The sequence below is a fragment of the Toxorhynchites rutilus genome, chromosome 2 (assembly GCF_029784135.1).
Source record: "Toxorhynchites rutilus septentrionalis strain SRP chromosome 2, ASM2978413v1, whole genome shotgun sequence".
NCBI classification, from domain to species: Eukaryota; Metazoa; Arthropoda; class Insecta; order Diptera; family Culicidae; genus Toxorhynchites; species Toxorhynchites rutilus.
In genome coordinates this window covers 127918496-127931230 of record NC_073745.1, presented here as the reverse complement: position 1 = coordinate 127931230, position 12735 = coordinate 127918496, and the positions used below count along the sequence as shown (strand labels likewise).

The following is a 12735-nucleotide window of genomic DNA, read 5'->3' as shown; positions in this document are numbered from 1 at the left end:
TCTTTTTCTCAATTTTCATGTTGCACTATCCAAAAAAAACAAACCTACTCGTTTGTGCTTCCTGAACCGCTTCTTACGTTACCCACGCACCTAATACCACTACCACCACAAAAAAAAACTTACTCAACATTCTAATAACCATTAGAATATTCATTAATAGGAGGTGGCACTACTGTAGTTACCACAAATCCTGTAATGTCATCATCTCCCGTTCCAGTACAAATTATCACCTCCTCTGGTCAGGTGGTGCAGCAAACGATCCAACCACAGAGTCCGCCTCACCAGCAGACCCAGGTACAACAGCACCAACAAGCACAACAGGTCCAGGCCCAGGCAACCCACCAGCAGCAGGTGCAGGTTGTCCAACAGCCCACCCAGGTGGCCCAGCAGGTACAGCACCAGCAGACGGTGGTAGTAGCTCAGGCGAAACCAAAATCCCATTACTGCGGTCACTGTGGTAAAGGGTTCGCTGCCAAGCACGGGCTTCTGCTGCACAACCGACGCCACCCCAATGGGGGCTGTACGGTTCGCACACATGTGTGCGAATGTGGTAAAGCGTTTTTCCAGAAGAATCATCTCATGCTGCACCAGCGGCAGCATCTGGAACAGAACCAACGCACCGGTCAGGGACAAGCGCAGGCGCAACAGGCACAACCCCAACAACAGCTCGTCGTTGTAAGTCACTTTCACATCGGTGTGAGGGAGAATCTTTTGACTAACGATTCGATTTTTTCATATTTCGTCGTAGATTCAACAGACAAATCAGGACGCGCTGGTTCAGCAGCAACAGCAGCAGCAGCAGCAGGCACAACAGCAAGCCCAGCAGCAGGCAGCTCAACAGCAGCAGGCTGCCCAGCAGCAGCATCAACTGCAGCAGCAAGCACAGCAGCAGGCACAGCAAGCCGCCCAACAGCAAGCCCAACAACAGCAGCAGCAGCAGAACCAGCAGGCCCAGAATAACCAGCAGCACGCGATGCGTAACCTGGTTATTGCTAACCAGCCTGTGCAGGTACAATATGTAAAGTCATTTCAGCTTCCTTAACACACACATACATTTGATAATTAGAATTGTAATTTTCGACACGTAATTATATTTGATGATTGATTAGTATGTAATGGTTAAATTTCAATTGGATAGAGTACTATATCTGTGATAATGAAGAAAATAGACGAGTTTGAAGGGGTTGTCTGAGGTTTCACACTTGTGAAAAATTCCACGCTTTTATGACGATTCGGATTCCAGAATGATACAAACTAGACAACCTAATAGTGTTTCTGAACTGTTTGTGTCTGTGAAAAAGTTACAGGAAGGTTGTGTCTGAGATACGACTGGGAAAGGGAATCAAAGTTCTCTCTAGTTATTGGCTTCAGGCAAATTTGGTCTGGCTCCTCCTCTCTGGAGCCACCAATGTTAACCAGGGAACCTGTCTCTCTGGATTTTTTTATTCAATTTTTTGAATCATTTCATGGGCTAAACCTCTAGATTTCAGTAAATCCCATCTAGGGCAGCCACTAACTCTTCGTGATCCGACGACTCCAGAAAGGTCCGTCCGATGCGAAGCAAGTGGCCTGCTTGTTAGTTTGGGATTTTGCTTTCTTTTTTAATATTTATCTTGACCTCCTTCCTTGTTAGGAGTTCTGGCGATGTCGGATCTTGAAGAAGTCAACATAAAGTGGTGTTTCATTAAAGCTTTATTGAACGCTAATATTGCGTCGCTTATCGCTCTAAAACACATGCGTTTAGCGTCCTTTTTCTTTTGCTCAATTCTCGCTTTTTCGCTTGGTATAAAACAAATTGAAGGAAAAGAACAAACTTGTGCTTCCCTCCTGCTGGCATTATTTTGTTTACATTGATTTCTTTTTTATTAATTTCAAAGGCAATTTTGATATTTAATTATTTCATGTCGGGTCTGCTATCTAAGCTGAGTCCGTAATGAAGACCGCATATGACGTAGGATTACATACATTACTTTACTTTGTTGGTCGACGGACCGTCTACCGGTCTAGGGTCTAACGAATTAGAGATGTCCTGCTTCATCTGTTTTTGGCAGCCGTTCTCCAGTCACCTCGTACACCAGCAGATCGTGCATCCCCTTCCACCGAGTGCGAGGCCCAGGGTGGCCACCCATTCGGGAAAAGCGGGAAAAAGTCGGGAATCCAAATCCATCGGAAAAAATGTGGAAAAATGTCTGAAATTGCTCCATCAAGTCGACATTTTTTCGCTCAACGTTTTTTTGGAACCCTAAAATGTAACTGTGTGTTAATGAAACAATTTTCTCTGTTGGTATACCAAGATGAAGAACGTCTTGTTTTCATCGAAATTTGTTTCGAAATTGCTCAGTGTAAAGTCAGATCGGACCATGGGACATTTTTTTTCATTTCGAGAAAAACGAACTTGAAGTTCAATGTTCTGCAATTTTCGAACCTTTCAATTTTTTTTGTTCATTATTGTTCTCAGAAATGTTAGCAACTCTCTAACAATACCGTGACGTATGATAATTGCAAAAAAACATCAAGTTTCATGCCCAGAACAGAGCGCTATTTGGCTTCCTATACGTACATGGTCCACTCTGACTGAACTAATGAAGCACTTTTTAAGACTTGGTTCACTGAACAATTTCAAAATATTTTTCAATCAATTAACAATTGAGGGGCTCGCGGCAAAATGAAGTTAGCTGCATTTTTTTTAAATTTCGCGGATTTTTACAGCTGCGTAAGTAAAAAAACGACCCGGATCGAATGGCGTAGAGAAAAGATTGTTTGGAGCACTCCTAGCGGAGCTACGAGGTACTTTGCAGTTGCCTCCTTCAACGTTGTGGTGCAAAAAGGAATTGCTTTTTTGCGGTTTATTCGGAATTTTGAAAAATGCAGCTGACTCCATTTTGATTCATAAACATCTGGTTGCGATCAGCACAGTAGTCTCTGCCATCTACTACAGGTATTAACATGATTGCACGGCTTATGCGGGCGCTACACGATTCGTCCAACGCTTCACTCGAATGTTGGACTCAAACATTTGACTCGATTAATCGACAAATGTTGTGACGAATGTGCTGCTACACGGTGAAGTGAATGTTCGATTCAATGCAATCGGTCCAAACAATCGACGAGTATTTGGATCGAATGTTTATTATTTTCATTTACCATCAAAAACGTCAGGAAACTGGATGACAATGCAAGTATTGAAATTGCCTCCGTAGCAATTGTACTGATATCGGGATGTAAATTAAAAATGCTTCAAATCTACATTATTAAACTGCAATATTTTGCCGAATATTTTGAATTTTATGAATCAATTTCATAATTCTTTCATATAAAACTTGTAAACAAACCAATCTGTCAAAGATAGATTCGGACGAATTGTGTAGCGATGTATCGAATGTCATCGAGTGTCGAATCAACGAATGACAAAAATCCTTTGACTCGTGCCACTCGCGTTGGATGGTAATCCACAACGAACGGATTACCTTCCAACGCGAACATTCGACGCTCGACATTGGAGGCTCGTAGTTCGTCCATCGACTACACGATGCGTCTAACCATCGAGCGTCCAATATTCGGGGTTGTTCGTAGCATCGTGTGGCGCCGGCTTTACATGTTAAGGGGGGACCCCGGTCTGGAAGGTCGCAAAAATCGAATTTCCTTTTTTTTGCATTTTTTGGGAAGCTTATGCTCTAAGAAATGTTGTCCTAAAAGGAATTTTCGATGTTTGATTTCGTTGGTAAATTATAGCCAAAAGTATGAGGTCATCTCAAGGGATATAATATTGCTGTACGAATTTTTAAACATGTTTTTCTCGAAACCGTATTTTTTCAGCTGGCGGTACGATATCTCAAGATTTACTCAACCGATTTTGCAAAACAAAAAAATAATATTAGCATCGGAAAATTAATTATTTAGAGCTTTACATGGCCCTTTTTTATCTAATTTTTTTCAATTTTTTATCAGTTTCTGAACAGCGATTTTTCATGAAAAAATCACTCATTTTCAACAAAAATGGCCGCCTTTTTGGGATTTTCTGAATTCCCAAAAAACTCATATGTACTGCTTTTAATAATATACACCCCGTGGCTTCAGATCCGATACCTATAGTCTAAAATGCACTCTGCAATAGTGTACATTTTGCGATCATTCATACTCAAGACCAGCATTTTCCACTGATCCGTTCAGGCAGAGTGAACCAAGTTAATTTTTTTTAACATAATCAAAATGTGTACTTTCTACGCTAACGGGTTCAAGCACATTTCAACAAGGTACCTATTAGCTCCAAGAAATAATTTTGTTGGTATGAATTTGGTGCTTGGCAATTTTTGAAATGCAATATACGACTGATTGACAAATGGTTCGGTCTGTCTGCACATTATATAGAGTAATATCTGGTCCACTTACCGACAGCAATGAATAATCGTAAATACACTCGAAATGCATTGCAGTGCAGAAAACTTGCTATAATCCAATGATGGGTAGAACAAAGAGTCACCTGGTACAGAAAAGCTCTAAAAATCGCTGAGAAAATCTCCCATTTCCTCGTTTTCAACAGTGCGTGATTTTTCTACATTCGCAATGGTTAACAGCACCTGGTCCGCTCTGACCGCGTTCTATGTGGGGTTTTCGTTGATCATTCATAAAAATGTCGATCCGTTATTCCTGCTGTATGCATGAATTCCCAAATCTGATAACTGGGGGATGTAGCTTACGAAATGCTTAATCTAATGCAATTGATAACTCGATTTTTTTAAACTTTACGACTTGACCCCCTCTGACTTGACGCCGATCAATTTGAAGCGAAGGTACTTTGTGAAGTTTGATAGAAGACGCCGAAGTCATCATTGTTTCACGACCACGAGCAGAATGATTATTCATATACATTAAAGTCACTTTTTACGCGGTTTTTTTATACGCGGTTTTATTTTTCGCGGCTTTTTTACTAATTTTTTGGAATTTACGCGGGTTATTTTTACACGGATTTCGGAATTTACGCAGATTGCGGAATTTACGCGGATTTCGAAATTTACGCGGCTTTTTTACGCAGCACATATCAACCGCGTAAAAATTCAATATGCTAATTGATGTGACTTTTCACGAAATAAGTTTGTATTGTATGACCGATTAGTAGCCGAGAAATGAAAGGAGATACAGATATCATGATAGTAGCATGCAAAAAAAATCAGTTAATCAATTGTTAGAATATGGGTTGCATTTTAAACTAATAATTCACTGTTTGTTAGATTTTGAAAATTACTCTGTTATTTTTACGCGGATTCCTGAATTTACGCGGTTTTTATTTACGCGGCACGTATCCCCCGCGTAAAAAGCGACTCCAGGGTACACGAAACGTTTTGACGTAGGACTGCGTCTTTCATTTCTGTACCGGGGTGTAAGTTCGAAGTTTCGAAAACGAGAGGGACGCTGGAGTGCGAAGTTTTGAACGTTAATACCTCTTTGCCGGCTGAACGGAGTGGAAAATTATATGATCGTTAATTATTGACCCGAAAACTTGTGTCAGTAGCTTTAAAATTGCTTTGAAAACAGGCTATTGAAACCGTATATAAACTGGCGCACATTCTGGAACTATATATATATATATATATATATATATATATATATATATATATATATATATATATATATATATATATATATATATATATATATATATATATATATATATATATATATATATATATATATATATATATATATATATATATATATATATATATATATATATATATATATATATATATATATATATATATACAATCCTGCTGACGGGAACAGAACACCGTAACAGAGTAGATATCGAAGATGAAAAACGTTCAGACGCAGGTGCCATACTGACTTGACAGACTTTATATAGGGTAGATAGGAGCAATATGGTCCCCCTAAGAACGAAACGTCCTAAATCATGTAGAAACATCTATAAATTATGCTACATATTAAAACATCACGATTTGAAACCTTATTGATCGATGTAGATTGTATGAATGCGTTTTAAAAAAGATTTATGTGGAAAAATTACACTTTAAAAAATGTGTTCCATTTCCATCGATCGAAAACACTACGGGGCAAAATGGGCCACCATGCGGGGCAATATGACCATGTTTATTGATTCAATAATTTGAGCATGTTTTCGTAGGAGAATAACGTAACGAGTTCATAAAATGAAAGATTATTCTATTTTGCAACTTTTACGTGTATTTCATTGGATTCCATTCAGTTTGCATGTACAAAAAATAACAATGTGATCAAAGTGATTGGAATACAATTTTACGTTGCTCAAAGCAGGAACAGAGAATATCTGTGCATCGATAGCATTGGCTCCGTTTATCGCCAACCGTAGAAGAACTGAATTGTGTCCCACAGTAGCAACATAAGATGCCCTGTGGAATATTCTATAATGGTTATTCCTTGCTCAGCACCCTGCGCCCATCTGCCTTTTTCTCCACATTGCTAGGATTTTGGAATTTTTGGTCTGCACCTGTTGAATAAAGATAATAATTTTTAGTTTACTTACTGCTCCTATGGAAACGAAGATAGTTACTGGAATCACTGATGTTTTATCGACGTTGAATTGCCTTTCTGGTGGAGTGTTGTATTTCTGCTTTACGTCCTCCAGTAAATCGTAGAATTTTCCGACTGCAACGCGATTGAATCATTCAATCCTAGCGGCGGATGTTGCTTCTGGTGTCCGAAGTGAGATTTGTGAGTGACACTTTCGAAAACCAGCCAGCCAATCTATTCCGGCTAATTGCTTTTGACTATTGAATGAGAGAGAAATATGGAGCAGCAAAGGGTCTGCACAACGTAGATAACGTTTAAGTGTTTCTCGCGGGACACAATGGATGCTTGTCACACTGTCGTACTTCTCTTCGCTGTCTCGGTGGCCGCGTTCAAGGTCTGTGACCACTTTTTACAAGCGAATGTTCTGATATAATTCCGCACCATGATACCACATCTAACTATTTCCATCTATATTTACAAATGGTGACAGCTGTTTTTACAGGTTATGTTGAAAAAATACCTGGCCATAATGCCCAAGCAGGTATGCTCATTCCGCCCGTACATTTGCGCTCAATGAAAATGAACCGATTTTTTACATGAAACGGCAAAGTAGCGCAATAAATCAGTGAAAATGCTCATAAATAAAACCAGTACGAATTGATATAGAAAGCAGAGTCATAAATTTCAGCATGGAGCGTACATAGTTTATTTTGTTGACTGTTTTTTATATGTTTTTCGTGATAATCAATCAGTGTGATATTTCTCTCAATATCTTTATACAACAATTGAATTTGAATACGGTTTTCACGGAGATACTTAATAAGAGTATTTGTAACACAATTGTTGGCAAATAAGTGTTATTGGTTCGATAACAAGCTCAAACGAGCGGTGGCCATTTCGCCCAGCCTGTTCATATTGCCCCTATCTACCCTACCTTTTTTTGTAATCAGATACAAGTATAAAATCAAATTTGTTACGAATATAACTTGAAAACCGTTTGTACTCTTTTATTAATTCACTGATAGGCTACAGATATTCTTCCGAAATACTGATAGGGGTGAAGCTCCGGGATTAGTTTTCGTAAAGGGGGGAATGGAGCAAACCACTAACCTAGAAGAAGCTAATGTGCCTAATTTGGTTCGACTCAAATCGTTTGACAGGGCACATAATCTTAGAAAGAAACAAAACTTCATAATGAACTCTTCAGAAAAAAAAAACTATGGGTGGCTTATACCTAAGATAAAACCGCAAGGTTGACGTAGGACTATCGATGATTGAGTAACCATTTGAGTGTATTGATTAAATTATTGATTAAAACAGTGATTGAATGTAATCATTTCCGAATTCAATTGCGAACAAAACCCAATTTAGGTAATTTCATGTATTGAGATAGATTACATTCATCGTTATAAGTCTGACGTATGGCATGATGCCTTGTTCATTTCCACGGAAGAATGGCTAATGCATTTTACATTTCCCTCTAAAGTTATTGTAAGTGTACGCACTTCTCGAACCTTAAATTTGCCTGATTTAATGAACTTCAGGCACTCAGTTTTAATTTTGACGAGTAAGTTGAGCGCATATTGTTCAATCGACGTTATCGCAGCAGATTGTTATCAACATTTACGTAGAAGTTCAATGACCCGAAGCCTCGAAGGGATATCTTCCAATGCAGTCTTGGATAACCGAGTCAAAGCATTATGTTCATACCGCTTTTGAAATCCGCACACATTCCGGAGTGTAAAAATGCATGCGGGTACAAAAGTACCCGCATCTTGCATATATTTGCAATGTTTATTCCTCAGACTCCTTGGTTTTGAAGTTTGTGTGTCATAACTGAGTAGATTTCCGAGCAGGCATTTGTTTATATACAGATTTGTGTGATTTTAATAGCCTGTTTCCAAAATTTTAAGCTATTAAAACAAGTTTTCGGGTCAATAATTAACAATCATATCACTTTTGGGCATTTTGTTTTTCGAATGGAGTGACTATCAGACCACTCCGTTACGGAGCCTATAGTTCAACTCGAGATACTCATCGCGTTCTTCGTGAGAAATGTTTTTCAGCGATTAGACTCAATTTTAGTTAAATGGTTACATTGATAAACGAAACTGTCCATTTGGAGCGAAGAGCATCCTCGTGTAATTGTAGCAAGGGCGTTGCATCCTGAAAAAGACATTAGTTTCCGCGTTTTATGGATCAGTTGAGTCATTGGTCTATTATTCTGCAGAACGCCAGTGCGTGACGTAATTGTGACCGTTAAAGGGTCACGACTTTTTTTTATTACAATTGTGTGTCTTTAATAAGGAGGTGCTGTGGCCTCCACAAAACGGTACAATATGCCACATGTCGCATACCACAATTGATTCATTGAAAGAACTCGTTCTCACTGATATAATGCCTTTATTGCTGCAAAAAGAGATCAAAAATGGAACTTCCCGATCGGGTTTTCTGTGAGTTAGTCGCGTTAATCATACACAGTATCTTCAATAAATAAGGGGACTTTTTATTTAAATCATGGAACACGTAACGCCATCTGTTGAACGTTGATAACATTAGAAAGTTAAAGGTATCATCTTTCAAACGCAGCCAACTTTATGTAAATCGGTTGACAGGTAAAAAGTTACGCGCTTTTTGATAACCGTATATTTTGTGCTTGTGTCGTAAAAATACAATGGAACAAAGAGCAAATATTAAATTTTGTTTCGCGAATTTTTTCGTAAGTTCGTGAAGTTTTGATGAAAAAACAGATTTGTGTCATCGACCACCCTCCGTATTCTCCTGATCTATCACCATGCGACTATATGCTGTTCCCTAAACTAAAAGATAGAAACAATCAAGTTTCATATGAATTTTTGGGATAAAAATAATAATTACACATTACTAACTTTTAAATTTTTCGCTTCCAAAATGTTATTTAAATCCACTAATTCAGATGTTCCACTACTATATCCTGTACTAAAATTTCTCATCTTTTAAATGACAGCAACAGAAATGATTTACGTAGCATACTTTTAGTGTAGAACCAGTTCGAGGCAACCGAGTCCGAAACAAAAAAAGCTCTATAACCCTGTCATTGTTGAAATTCGAACATCGGAGAATGTATATAATCGAGACTGGATATAATCGTACCGAATTTTCTCTTTGTTGACTTCCATTGTTAACACTGTTTAACTCATAACTGAATGAGACGAACAAAAAACAACAAAAGTTTTTTTTAGTGTGAAATGTCACGAGCCTGAAGTTAAAATTACATGATCTATATTACGCGAGATATTGATTACTAAAGCCAGCTACCGAGAATATAATGAAATACTTTTCCCCCAACCTAATATATTATTTTTTTTTAAATTTCTAACTGAAGTTTTCCATTTGTTTAGTCTAAAATTCAGCTTTTTGAGACAAGCCAGGTTTCTGCTGCCTTCGTTGATTTCGATTATACTTCTGCTGATATCGTGATCTGGTTTAATAAATTTAAACAAAATGACCCGATGCCTTCAAACGACTTACGTTTGATAGTTTGAATATGCACAAATGACTTCGCAGAACTCGGGACCTAATGTATAATGCGATACAGATAATCAATTTATGGTTAAATTTTCATGAGTAGATTGAGTAGACTTGTAGAGTTGGTTTGATTTGCTAAGAAAAAAAAAACAATAAAAATTGATTAGCAAGCGGTACTAACGCATTTCTCCGTTTCCGCACAGGTCCAAGTACTCGAGAGTAACACCGCCCAGGTCATCAAGTATGAAATTATCCACGACTCGTCCCGGCAGTCGAACGTCGAGTGAGAGGAGGCTATGCTCCGTATAACCAAACCGGATGGTACGGAGGAAATGAAGAAAGTATTCATACTGAAGAATGAGGTGGGATGAAATTTGTTGAGCACCGCTGCTACTGCTGCCGCTGCGGCTAATCCTAGTATCAACGGTGCAGCATCATCACTAGTAGCATCGACGGCAGCTGCGATTACGGGTCAAACTCCTCAACCGCTGGCAATTGCCGCCACTGCAGCAAACAGCACAACAAGCGGGGGTGGTTTCATTATCAACCATCCGTCTGGCACGATTGTAGCACCACCCCCACCCCCACAACAGCAGCAGCAGCAGCACACCCAACCATCATCACATCATCAACAACAGTCGCAGCAGCAACAGCACGCAAATGGTGAAGACAAAACCGGTATTATTGTGAATATAGACCATCATCATCACCAACAACAGCAGCAGCAACAGCAGCAGCAACAGCATCAGCATCATCACCAGCATTCGCAACAAATTGTTATGGGAGAAATTATGGATTACAAGGATGCATCCTTAATCAACGCGGCAGGTGGAGGAGGACCATCAGCAGCTGCCAATGGTGATAATCATCACAACTATGCAACTGCCAACGCCACCACAATGGTCGTTAGCGAGAGTGGTGACTATCAGCATGTTTATCAGCAGCAAAGAATGATTCAGCATCAACAAACGGTTCCAAATAATGACTCCGGTGAATATCATCAATCGTCGGAACGGCAGCCCGAAATTACTACCATGATTAAGCATGAAGCCTTGTAATTGAAGATTTTTCCTTGATTTCGTCTTTTCAGTACATTAGAGCAAGTTTGCGAGATTCTATCTAGTAAATATATAAATATTGTAAATTTGCTATATTTTGATAAATGATTTTATTCGCTATAGGCAAATAGAGTGTAGCCGGATTTATGATTAGGTCATTAACTATGAAATGTTAGACTTGGAACTAAGACTATACACAAACCCAAGCGAGAAGCAGTACAATAAAACAAATGGTGTGTCCAGTAAACCATCGATCAAGCTTTGACAAACGAAACAAACAAATTGTTGTTTCTGTTGACAGTCAAGAGGTTTCTTGAAGATACATTCTTTGTGGAATGTTTATCCCGAAATTCAATACGTTTCGTATTCAGTAGTGGTCTCGTGCAGACATCAGATAGACCAGAGGTCTAGCAAAAATTCCAAATGTGCTACTTCATGTCTATTTTCCGTCATTGTATAAATCTAGCAATGGTTCAATCTCACTCATCAAACTACTAGTATGAACCGTTCCTAATTGTGCGTTTTTATATTGACGACGTGCGACCAATTGAGGGGGTTGTCAAATATATCAGGAAAAAACTAGATGTCCATTTCATACTTGATGGCCTAATAATGCTGAAAGTTTGATTTACAATTTCACCCGTAGCTTTTCAGATTGAATTATATGTACAACATTATCATTATTATTATTGTACAAAGAAGAAATGATTTGGTTGAAAGCATTTTCCCTCGATAGGGCAGAGGGGGATACACATAAATTTAAACGTAAAGCTTATTTCGATTTATGAAACATAATTTAAGCCAGTGAGCAGAAAACGGGAATATAAAAAAACAATTGCACCCTACGTTACTTATAAACAGAGTTTTATTATATGTTACAGTTTTTTTTTGACTGTACATACGACTCGATTGAATAAACAATTGGATTGATAAACACGATAAACACACATATTGAATGTATGTATTTTTTTATAGTTAGTATTTAAGACTACAGTTAATTTTGTTAACAAAACACAAACGAAGGTAATCACCGCGAATGAAAAAAAAAAGATATGAATGAGGATCCATCAGCCTCCTGTTGTACATATATTAAGCAGTATCGCGCGGTGTGTCATGTTGAGACAGATAGAAACAAACCGGAACACCGCTTAAAAGCACCGCACTTACGATTCACACGGTCGGAGTGTCGTGGTCCAGAAAAAAACCATCTTACTTGTGGCCATATACAGAAATCCTGTTTTTTTGTTTTATTTGAAACGTACAGTACGTACTTTTCCCGATTACAAATGAAGAAGCGCTTAGTTGAGAGAACCAAGATAATGGAAAAACCCACATTGTGCACATACTAATTTTGCGTTAACTATTTTGTTTAGATTCGATAAGCTAGGATGGATACGCTATCATCTTTCAAATGAAGCAGAACGAAATACCTTAATTCAATTGATTCTTGAGAAGAAATTCAATCAATCCACTTGGAGAGAGGGTACTTTTGGTTTGTAAAAGTCACTTTTCAATGTTTAAGGAAGGTTTAATATTAAGTTAGGATTAACTGATAAATTGTAACAATGAATCGATCAGCTTATAAAGCTTGGAATAAAGGTAAGGAGAAAAGAAAGTTTATTTTATTACAAGATGAGGTCAACAGAAATAAGAATAGGAAGGTGTA

General features: G+C 38.3%; 1 protein-coding gene across 8 annotated transcripts in view; it reads left to right on the top strand.

Annotated features, from left to right (window-relative positions):
- LOC129764169 (zinc finger protein 569) overlaps nucleotides 1–10626 on the top strand; it is a 76783-nt gene extending 66157 nt beyond the window's left edge. For 5 of the 8 annotated variants that reach the window (XM_055763004.1, XM_055763006.1, XM_055763008.1 and 2 more), the window contains 3 exons: nucleotides 146–675; nucleotides 749–1018; nucleotides 10215–10626. In XM_055763004.1, the coding sequence (XP_055618979.1) occupies nucleotides 146–675; nucleotides 749–1018; nucleotides 10215–10298 (884 nt within the window). In that variant the 3' untranslated portion in view covers nucleotides 10299–10626. The remainder of the gene's footprint in view (nucleotides 1–145; nucleotides 676–748; nucleotides 1019–10214) is intronic. The other 3 variants (XM_055763010.1, XM_055763007.1, XM_055763005.1) reach the window with 3 other exon arrangements.
- Nucleotides 10627–12735: the final 2109 nt, after the last annotated feature.